An 11923-nucleotide genomic window follows, 5' to 3' on the forward strand; every position below is an offset into this window, starting at 1 on the left:
TAAAAAAAAGGGGACACACTCGCGCATGAACATAAATATGTTAGCATTAAATTTGAATTCAATCAAAGCCTTTTCAAAAAGAAAAAAAAAAAAGAAAGTAACGTTGTTATTAAGATAATCAGCCGTTAACAGTAGCGTGATTTGTTAGCATGAAGCAATGGAGGGTAGACTGATTGTTATCTTGAAGGTCTCTGGTAAAAGATCCCATTATAGTTCACTGAGGTCAGAGCTGGTAATGTTGAGAGACGCGCCTGCATGGTATTGTTATCCCTCTTTTGTTTTTCTCTCGCGATGATCTCTCTGTTGTTTTGTCACGTGACTACTTCCTTCTTTTACGTCTCACCACGCCGTACAATTCCAAAATTACATTTATTGCACCGCAGGCCAGGGTAAAATCTTATCCCTCTGTTCGTACACACGTGTATGTTTATAAATAATAATCAACTCACATAATTTTAAAAAAATTAATTAAATATAATAAATTAAAAAATTTGAATTAAATTATCTTTATAATTAATAAAATAATTTTTAATAAGAATAAATATTAATTTTATTACGGACAATTTATGAAAAGTGTGATAAATTATTTTTGAAATTTATTATTTTACTTATAAATAAAAGCAAATAGGCTCATGACAGTTTTTATTATATTCAAAAACAGGAGTACTAAACTCTATATAATTATATATATAAATTAAAATTGATATTCTTTTTATAAATTATATTGGATTTTTGTTTAATTTGCCCTTTTTAAAATTTTTATTAGTATAATAGATTTAAAGGTTGCTTATGATATACTCTCTTTGTCTCAAATTATAAAATATTTTTAAACACAATTTGCATATCAATAAAACTTATTAAATACATCTTACAGCTTTACTTTTTTAAGATGAAAATATAAATTTTTAAAAATACTTTTTATTTAATACTCAAATGTTAAAAGAATATTGAAAAGAGAAAATATATGAAAATAGTAATATTGAAAAAGTATTATTAATAAAACTTTATTTTTATCAAAATATTTTATATTTTAAAATGATGAATATTTCTTAAAAGTGTCTTATAATTTATAATTTAGAACAGAGAGAGTAAAAAAATATTTTTAAAAATAATACATATAATAAGGATAAATTGAAAAAGCGAGCAGCACTTGAGCAAAAATTAATCTTTCTTTGATAGAACAACGGGATGAAATCACCAGAGGATGCCACACGGATTATCCCTATCATGATGTTATTTCTAATGCTTGTAATTTGATTACCAGGGATTGGTTAATTTCTATTAATTTTATTTATAGGATTGTTATTAGCAGTGTTCATTCAATAGCTACAAAAGCTCTAGTTTTAGAGAGACCTTATTGTAATTTTGATCATTCCCTCCCTTGGCATGAAGAAGGAGGCGAATGATAAATGATCTGTCTCTCTCTTCGTTTGTTGTCTCTAATTTATCATATTTATGAATGTATTTTACTTTGATTAATTCAAAAAAAAAATATCACGAATTGAAGGAGCTGGATGCTGCCTAATAAAGTCAATCTTTCACTTGGGCAGAGCATGGAATCACTGTTTTCATAGCCAGATCAACCAGGATGTTCAGACTGGTCAAACTATAATTCGGAGAAAAAAACGGCCTGATTTAACCTGCTCTAGAAGTTGACCCATATTAGCCTGTTTTAATTTGTGTAATTCTTGAAAACCCAAATTAAAAATTTAAATCTTGGAGTGGTTGAATCGCTTTGAATCATTTTTAATATATATATATATATATATTATTTTTATTTAATTATTATATTATCAATTTAACTATAAGTCTAACTGAGTAAATCATAAGATTTGTGATTTATTAATATTTTTAGTTCATTGTAGGTTTAATTTTTAAAACATTGCATGCAACACACTGCTTATATATATGTGTGTGTGTGAATCACTTTTAAATTTTGAATTATCTTATCCTTAATTTACTTTTTTTTCCAACTAATTTACTTGTTTGAAAAAGGAAAAAATGTTTCTACAATGGACGTTAAGTCAGCTGTTAATGTTTGCTTGAGAGGTTTTTTTCCCATGTGCAAGACATCGACACCCCTAGGTCCTAGCTACGCACTAAGATTAAAATTTTAAAAATTAAATTAAAAATACATGAAATAAAAATATCAAGTAATTGTACTTCATCCGATCCATGATCCTGCATCACAGATCCTCCGCATTATGCATGTTAAGAATTTTTTTTTAATTTCACAAAAAAATTGACTTATTTTTTCAATTTTATCATTATCTACAATTAATACTAGTCCGAGCAATCCCACATACATAATAGTTGAATGTCATGATATTATTACTTTCTTCCTGAAAAATTAACCTAATGATGTGTGTAGTGAAACCACTAATATACTCATGACTCTCTTCAAGTCATTTTGATGTGAGATGTAATAACTCTTTAAATTAATTTGTGATGCTCTCATCACAAGTGACCCACCAGTTAAATAAATTTAAGTTTAACTCTGATATCAGTTTTTCACAAAATTATTATTCTCTTCCAAAAATGGATAGCTCAATGAGTATGCATTACACCCACTTATATAAATCACACCCTCCTCAAGTTCTTCCAATGTGAGATGTAATAAGGAGCCATAAATAAAAGAAAATTAAAGATTGTGCCTCTAAAAAATTCAATTAACCCCCTGAAAATTTTTAATTACCTCCATCCTAAAAAAAAAAATCATTTGCCCACTTAAAAATTTTCGCTCCTTTTTCTAAAATTCAGTTTTACCAAAAAACTTATCTATGTATAAATACTCTTAAATAAAAATAGTTTTAGAATGGAGGGAGAAATAATAATTTCTCATATAGAATTACTTAGTGCCTGTTAATCAATTCAAAGTCAAAAAAAAAATATTTTTTAAAATTATAAGGTATCTTATATTTTGGATCAATGAATAGTTAAAAAATATTTCATCCATCCTTAATTATAAGATAATTTAAAACAAGATCATGTATATTAATAAAGTTTAATAACGTCATTTTACAAACTTATTTTTTCAAAATAAAAATATAAACTTATAAACATACCATTCATTTAATATAATTTTAAATATACAAACTTGATCATTACACTAAAATTATTTCAATTTTATTTTCACTTGAAGGGTCATATTGAAAAAAATTTCAAGAATGAAATTTTATTTTTGTTAAATTATCTTATATTTTGAGACAATGAAATACTTCTAAAATTTTTATAATCTAACCCCTCAAAATCACAATATAACTTATAATTAATTAATTCACAATTTATTAATAATAGTAGTTGAAATCTTAAATTTTTAATAATGTTCACATCTTTTCATTTATATCATCATTAAATACTCTATATAAAAGGTTTGATAATAGTAATTTTAGTGCATGATTTTTTTTTTCAAAAGAGTAATAAATGAAATGATGGTATAGTTAAAAAAATAAATATAAAAGTTATCCAATGCTTTATAAGTTAGATTAAGTAAGGTTTTTAGAAAATGTTTTATATTGTGATTCGGAGGAAGTAAGATGGAAGAAACATATTTAAAGCCAATAATTTAGATAGGTTGAACTTATTCAAATTGAGCTCACAATAGCCAAATGTGTAAAAAATTCATAATGTCAAGCTCAACCTTAATAAATTAGGTTTTAAACTGGCTAGAATTTTAAATTATAAAATATTATTTTATTTTTAGTCAATTTTGATTTTGATAAGTTTTATCTTAAAAAATTAATAATTTTGATTTTTATCTAATTTTAATTTAATTTTATTAATAATAAAAAATTTCAGATATTTGAGCTAAATCATTTAGATTTGGACTTGGTTAGGATATTTCAGGCTCATTCAACCTACCTAAATAAATTTAAAAAAAATCTAAAGACTCAACCTCATCTCTGAAAATTTTCAAGCTCATCGGGCGGAGAGGGCTGGGGAAGATAAGTGGGGGGAGAGGAAGGAAGGATAGTTGAAGAGGAGAAATAATGAAAGATGGGGGTGAGAGTTAGAGAGTTCACATGGCCTGTCACTTTCTATTCTCATCCTTTCTTCTTCTTTTAACCCTATAATTATCACTCTAACTATGCCCCTATCTTTTTGCCCGACCAAACTACAGTTCTTGGGGTTCTTCCATGTGTCACTCCCCTCCCCCCCTCTCCCATTCATATCCTCCCTCAGTAAGTTAATTTTTTTTGGCTAAAATTATACTCTTCCTTTAAAAATATAAGATATTTTTTAAAAAGTAAGATATTTAAAAATATAAAATATTTTTAGTCTAATTATTATCTTTTTTAAAATTTTTTTTATTAATAAATAAATTTATATTTATTGTAAGGTATTTAATAGAAATAAATATAAAAAAATAGGGTTAGTTTAAAAATAGGTTACTTTATTGAAAGATGAGATTCGATTAAAAATGCCTTATATTTTTAAATGAAGGGAGTACTTATTAATAAAATTTATTAAATATATTTCATAATTTTCAATTTTTTGTAGGTTTTCAAAAGTTCCTTTCATAAATAAAAAATATTGATAAATAAAATTATTTAAGAAGTGAAATAATGAATGGTAATATTGAAATAATTATTATTAATAGAATTTTATTTCTATTAAAATATTTTATATTTTAAAATGTCATATCATCCTTAAAAATATCTTATAAATTAAAACAGAGGAAGTGCTCTAGTCTAAATGCAACCTTTTTTAAAAAAAAAATTAGTTTCTTATGAGAAATAAATATGTTTAAGATTTGATTTTTGTTTTCTTAGAATGCTCTCATTGGTTGTGTGACATGATGAATATGTATTTAATGATGTTAACTTAATTATGTTAATTTTTTTCTTAGAATACTCTAGTCTAAATACAACCTTTTTATAACAAAAAATTAGTTTCATACAAGACATGAATGTGTTTAAGATTTGATTTTTGTCTTCTTAGAATGCTCTCATTGGTTGTGTGGTATGATGAATCTGTATTTAATGATGTTAACTTAATAATGTTAAATTTATGAGAGTTCCTTGATAAATACAAAAGACCATGGATAATGTTATTTATTTTTGGCAATAATGCATAAAACTTTCTTAAATATTAAAATAGTTGTATATAACTTCTCTTACTTTTAAATATTTAAAAGTAATTCCTTCACTTTTAATTTTGTTTTTCAAAGCCTCCTCCCATTAATTACTCTGTTATATTATTAATAGAGTTTTCCATATCAAATTAAGAAAAGCACCATAAAAACTTCAGTGACACCTCATGTAAGCAAATAATAAATGTATAAAAAATATATTATTTTTTCATAAAGTTAAAAATGTTATTTATCTTTTTTTCAAAAAAAAAAAACCCCCTCACTACCCTTACATGCGTCTTACTGTCCTTCAATAACTCATATACCTATTAGAATTTTTAAAATTTTTATATATAAAATTACTCAACTTTTTTTTACATATAAGATAGGCCAGTTTTTAAATTTTTCTTTCATCAAATTTTGGTCCATTCTCAGATATAAGGTGGAAGTTGTTTTAATTAATATATGTACGTATGTATAAAACTCCAATTTAAGAATTTTTTTTAAACAAAAAGAGTTAGATATTTAGTTTTATATATTTAATTATACTTTTTTCCTATCAAATAAAGTATTGATAATATTAATAATAAAAATTTATTATAAAATAAATAATAAATAAAGTTTCAACATGCCTTTATTTAATTGTAAACAATTTACCACTTATTTAAAAAAGGCCAAAATATCAATAACTGTCCTCAACTTTAGCTGTATTGTATACTACCTCTCTCATGTTTAAAAATTTTGAAACCACATCTTCAAGTTAAAGATTTTGACATTTAACCCTCAACTTAAAAAATAAATTAACTTTTACACCATAAGTTCAACAACATGCATGAGAGAAGTTGTGGGGATTTTAAATATAAGAGAATTTATATGCAATACAACCAAAGTCGAGGGTGTTATGGATATTTTGGCCTTTAAAAAGCATCAATTTTACACTCCAACTGGCCAAGATTGGTGACTCACTTTTTCCAATTAAAAATATTTTCAGTGAATTCTTGAGCATCAGATCTCAATCATATAAACAAGTTAACTGATTTTAATATAAATTCAATGGCAATAATTCAAATAAAAAATCCTCCGTTCATCTCAAAATAAATATAAATTCTAAATCAATTACTTCAAATCATATATTAATAATAGGGTAAAATAACAAATTGGCTCCTAAACTATAAATCTAATTATGTTTGAAATTTTAAACTCATTTTTATATAATATTTTTCTTTAACTTTTAGAAATGATGTGATCTAACTCTTGCCATTAATAAAAATTAATTTTGACTATTAGTTAATAAAAAAAACCAATAAATTTGTTTTGTCATTTTCAATAATTTGTTATGTCATTGTCTATAATTAAGGGTGGGTAAAAGTGAACAAAATCAATTAAACCAAACCAATTCAATCAAAACCGAATAAAATTGAGCATTAATAAAGTTTGGTTTGGTTTTATAAATTAAAAACCCAAATAGTTTGGTTCAAGTTTTGATTTTTTTCTTTAAAACCTTAATCAAACCTGAACCATACCTTTTTATATTTTTAAGTGCATTTTTTATAATTAATATTAGACTATTAATTAGTGTTTATTATTTTTAAATTTTAACCTCAACTAAATTCTAGCCCAAGCCCAAATATTTTAATAGAATCCTTAACCCTACTTTTCTTAATTTTGTTAATTGCTTTGAGAGTAAAAGATAGTCCAGATTGAGGAGATGTGTATTGTTGTTGTTGATTGAGGAGAGTCAAATACTTCACGACTTGCTACTAAAACATTTTTTCCTTTAATTGATTTAAAACAAGTTTATTTTCATTATAGATATTAAGATAATTTGTAATGAAATTTAACTCATGTTAATGTTACTTACAATGCATATACTCTGATGTTTATTAATAATAGAATTTGAATATTTTTATTTTTGATTTGATATTCATTTCTATTTATAAAAATAAAGTTGAGAATATGACTTTGATGTTGGAATATCAAAGGAAAAAAAAGTAAAAAAATATTGAAACTTAATCCATGTATGAACCAAATTGTCTAAAAATAAAACCAAACTAACTTTAATAAACAACTAATCAAACATCACTTTTTTTATGCGATCGATTGATTTGGTTTGGTTTATGTTTTGATGAAAACCCAACCAAACCATACTTTTAATCACCCTTTTGTATAATTTTAGGTCTTTTATTATAATTTTTTTGTTTTTTATGTAATTATTTATGTCATTTTCTTGTTAACTAACGATTAAAGTTAATTTTTATTAACTGCAGAGATCATATTATATTATTTTTAAAAATTAAAAGGGAACATTTTATTAACAAATGAGTTTATGATCTTAGATATTACTAAACCTATAATTTAAAAATTAATTTTTTTAACTTTAATAATAATATAAAACACTGTATACTAGTACTCTATATGAGTTGCACCAATTATAATCATACACTATGTGGATAGGGTCTTTCCTAGGAAATTTTATTTCATAAAAAATTTTCTTTTTTGACCAACTTCATAATAAATTACCAATAAAATATAATATTGATGAAGCATAGACCATCGGCTAATGCATTAAAATTAAGAATTCAAGTGGATTGAGCCTATTCGAGCTCAGCTCGAGTAAGCCCGACCCAAATAGGTCTGAAAAAATTCGAGCAAAGTCAAATCAAGTTTGGGCTTGGCCCGAATACCTAAATAAAAAATTATTTTTTAAAAATATATAAAATATAATAAATATTAATTAATTTTTTAAATTTTAAGTCATTTTATGCTAAAATATCATATATTTGAGTTCTATACATTATTTAAGTATCAAAAAAATATATTTTATATTTTTTATAAAATAAAATAATTAATTTTAAAGTTAAAAATTAATTAAAAATAATTTTTAAAATAAATTTAGGATATTTGGGCTGTCCAAAGCTCGAAAAAATTTGGGCCGAGCTTAGTTATTCGAACTTTTTAAAGGATAGACCTGAACATAAAAAACCATAATTTTTTAAAACTTAGACCTAAATTTTTGTAAGTAAGTTTGGATTAATCTTGTTAGGCTCAGCTGGAATTATCAAATCTACAATACACGGGGTTTCATGCAGCACAGGAAATGAAGAAAGCATATAATTGGCATGAATGAGCATTCCAACGCATTCAATTTGTACCATTTCTTAATTAATAATAACTAAACACTAACGAGAATTTCAATGTGAAATAAGTTCCAATTCAACCCTAAGTGCTTCGCTTCACTTCACCAACATCACCACCACCACCTCCTCATTTCTTGACTGCAATTATTGTTTGCTTATGCATTGTGGCCCCATCCTCATTCCTCGACTTATCGATCTCATGAGTCATCACATCACATCACATTATTTATCTCTCTGCCTTCATTATTCAGTACTAAGAAATGCCTTTGGCCGAAAAAAAAAAAGTACTAAGAAATGCAGGTAATTAATGAGAAAGTTAGGAAAATTGATCGAGTTGGCTCAATAATTAATAAAAATTATATCTTTTTGGAGTAAATCAAATATAAACTAATAAAAATGAAATAATGCAAAAAAGAACAAGGAAAAAGAAATTAAAAACTGTTCAACACTCCACCAGATTTGAGATGAAAAATCAATCGGAAAAAGAAAAATAACAATAGGGTTAAATAATGTTTTTATTTTTCAACTATCCACTTAAGAGCATACAAAATTCTAAACTTATATGTAATATAAATTTCTTTTTTAATATTTAAAAATAATGCATTGAGCATTCTATTATTTAAAAAATTTAATTTTTGCTGTTAGTTGATGTCAAAATTACAAAAAAAAATGACTAAAAAATTACACACCAGTTCTTTATAAAAAAAATTAATACCAGTTTTTAAATGGGATCTTAAAATAATTTTCCCAACGTTTCGCTTTATCAAGTGAGGAGAAGAACGCTCCAAATCTTTCCAACCAAACATATTGCACACAGGATCAAATTTAGAGAGATCACTAAAATCTCCATGCTCTTTATTCATGTTTTTTTCACTAAAATCTCCATTCTCTCTTGAGATAAGATCACTAAAGATAAGAAACATGGCGGCCTTGGGTTTAAGAGAATAAAAAACCAGAATATCGCTTTCATCATGAAGCTGTGCTGGGGCATTATTACTAAGACCAACTGTCTTTGGGTTTGAATTCTCCGCGATACATACAAATGTAACAAACCCCTTATTCCTATGGTTTACAAACCAAATTCATCATCTTACACATGGACTATTGTTTGTAAAGTTTGGGATACTTTTAAAGCCAATGTTGGTTGGAGAGTAGGCAAAGGAGATCAAATATCTTTTTGGTACGAAAGGTGGTCACCTCTTCCCGAGCCTCTTGTCATATATGCTTATCCTAAAGCTAAAGCCATCCTTCATGCCAAAGTCTTTGATTTTCGCACTTCAAGAGGTTGGCACATTGATAAATAAAGCGTTACCTCCCCTCGGATGTGATTAAATGCATTTGGAGATAATGATATTTTCGTTTGGAGACCTTCTTCTGACGGCAACTTCTCCATGAAGTCAGCCTACAAAGCTATTGAGAATCAGGATGGGAATTGCAACAAAAAAAATTTGGGATACTATATGAAAATGGCTCACCTACGAGAAGATCAAATACTTTCTATGGAAAGCAACTTGGAATCGTCTGCATTTAAACTCTAATTCTTCCAATTCTGAATGCCCCTTTGGCTACAATTCCCCTGATAACTTTATCCACATTTTGCGTGATTGCACTAAATTAAGGGAAGTATGGATGAAACTTGTAACACATTCTAAGCTTAAGACTTTCTTTTCTCTTTCCTTTCAGGATTGGATTCTCTGGAATGCGAAAAACAATGTTGGTAATGCTAATATGAGAAGAATCCCTTGGAAGAATCTTTTTGCCCATATTTGTTAGAACATTTGGAAAGAGAGCTGCAAATCTATCTACTCGGAAGACCACATTCTTCAGAAAGACATCATTTTCACTTGCACACAGGACATAATCAATGACCTCTACCTTCAATCTCAACTTGTAATTATGCAGATGAATCAAGATAGATCCTTCACTAGATGGATTTCACCAAAACCTAGCTGGATCAGATTGGATATTGATGGTTCTGTTCTCCCCAATGAAGACGCTTCTTGTGGTGGCCTCATTCGTGATGACTTAGGGAACTGGATTAAAGGCTTTACTAAAAGTCTATGCTATCATCCTACCACTACCGCTGAGCTCTTGGGTATTTTTGAGGGATTAAAGCTTTGTTAGGAAAATAACTTCAAGCAAGTTAATGTATATACTGATTCCTTAAAAGCCCTGACACTTGTTCAGAAGGATCATGATCCGAATCATCCTCTTGGCGATATCATTAAGAAGATCAGATGTCTCGTCATGAAGGATTGGGCTGTCACCTTCAATCATGCGTTTAGAGAATGTAACAAATGTGCGAATTGGCTTGCTCGACAAGTTACAAGAGAAAATTCAGACACTTTATTTGATGACATTCCACCTCCAAGGTGTCGTCGGCTCATGGGTCTTGATTTGACTTAAGTTATCTTTTGCACGGTTCATCCGTGGCCTTGTATTCAAAAAAAAAAATTCAAAAAGTGTTGGCAATAAACTAGTGGCAATAAATATACATGAAAGGTAATGGGTTCAATCTCACTTATAATTTTAGATCATTAGTGCCTAATTTTAGAGTTGAAAAACAGACCTGACCCATATGAGCCCGCCCTTATGAGTTCAAGCCCACAAGCTGGGTTTCCCTAAAAATGACAATTTTGTGAAGTTCAACCCTTATTCAATGGGCTTAAGACTAAACTCATAAGCTCCCCTTTTTTAAAAATTTTAAAGATTTAATTTTTACATTATAATATTACATATTATTTCTTTAAAATATAAAGTATAATGTTCAAAAATTAAAAATAAACAATGTAAATTCTAATTTTAAAAAATAAAAATATTTTAAAGTAAAAAATTTAATATTAAAATTAAAAATAATTTATTTTTTAAAGGTAAAAAAAAAGCCTAACCTATTCAATCTTGAGCCCGTTTTTATAAGATTTAATAGAACCAAGCTTAAAAACAGTTATACTAAACACCTCTTATTTTTTAAGTTTAAACTTTAAATTTTATAAAAATAAGCTTAAACATTTGATATATCAAGTCCAGCTCAACTCTTGGTGATCCCTGCCCTTTTTTCTTTTAAAAAAAGGTTGGGAATTGGCAAGGCTGGTCTGACAAGTCAAACGACCGTAAAAGGCAAGAATGCATGGAAATAGATGATGAGGGCGATGAGTGTAGTGGCCGTCAGAAATGTGACAAGCTCAATTGGACAAGGCAGATGGCAACAGTAGCCTACCCATCCTATGCCTATGCCTTCCCACCCCTTCCTCTATAGCCTTCACCCCACTTACTTTCCCCTCTGTTATTTCGGACGCTCATCGTCTAATTTAAAGTCGGTAATTCGGAAGGAACGAACCTAGCTAAATTTAGGTCGCGCTTATAATATTCTATCATCTTAAAAAAATTTATATAATTAAATTTAACTTTAATTTTTTTCAATTGATTCAAGCTAGCCTATCAAAATTAATTAAAATTATTTATTCTATATTCATAGAATTGTAAATTTTTTATTCTATATTCATAGAATTGTAAATTTTAGTAGGCAAGTTTATTTCAGACGGATTTAATTCATGTTAAGTTTAAAGTATTTTACTTTTTTAAAAAGTTTATATAACAAAATTTAATTCTAACTTTTTTAAACGAGTTCGGGTTAACCCATCTGACTTGATTCAAGTTATTGACTCTAATCTAATTTGCCCATAAATTCTCTTTATTTAAAAATATAAAATATTTT

At 27.0% G+C, this 11923-nt stretch overlaps 1 protein-coding gene across 1 annotated transcript; it reads left to right on the forward strand.

Moving 5' to 3' along the window:
• Positions 1 to 157: 157 nt before the first annotated feature.
• LOC129305437 (uncharacterized) lies at positions 158 to 10614 on the forward strand. Its single transcript, XM_054945468.1, has 4 exons — positions 158 to 258; positions 9892 to 9925; positions 10111 to 10303; positions 10379 to 10614. Exons 1-4 carry the CDS (start codon positions 158 to 160, stop codon positions 10612 to 10614), a joined length of 564 nt encoding a protein of 187 aa, XP_054801443.1.
• The last annotated feature ends 1309 nt before the right edge of the window (positions 10615 to 11923 follow it).

Source organism: Prosopis cineraria, unplaced genomic scaffold (genome assembly GCF_029017545.1).
Source record: "Prosopis cineraria cultivar Desert tree isolate PC_DT_omini unplaced genomic scaffold, ASM2901754v1 PC3, whole genome shotgun sequence".
Classification (NCBI taxonomy): Eukaryota; Viridiplantae; Streptophyta; class Magnoliopsida; order Fabales; family Fabaceae; genus Prosopis; species Prosopis cineraria.

What these genes read in the sequence shown, in the direction of transcription:
- LOC129305437 (XM_054945468.1), top strand. Translation starts at nt 158, where the DNA reads ATGGAGGGTAGACTGATTGTTATCTTGAAGGTCTCTGGTAAAAGATCC. An exon ending in TTGAGAGACGCGCCTGCATG is followed by an intron (nt 259 to 9,891) that starts GTATTGTTATCC and finishes CTTTCCTTTCAG; the next exon opens with GATTGGATTCTCTGGAATGC. An exon ending in CACTACCGCTGAGCTCTTGG is followed by an intron (nt 10,304 to 10,378) that starts GTATTTTTGAGG and finishes ATTCCTTAAAAG; the next exon opens with CCCTGACACTTGTTCAGAAG.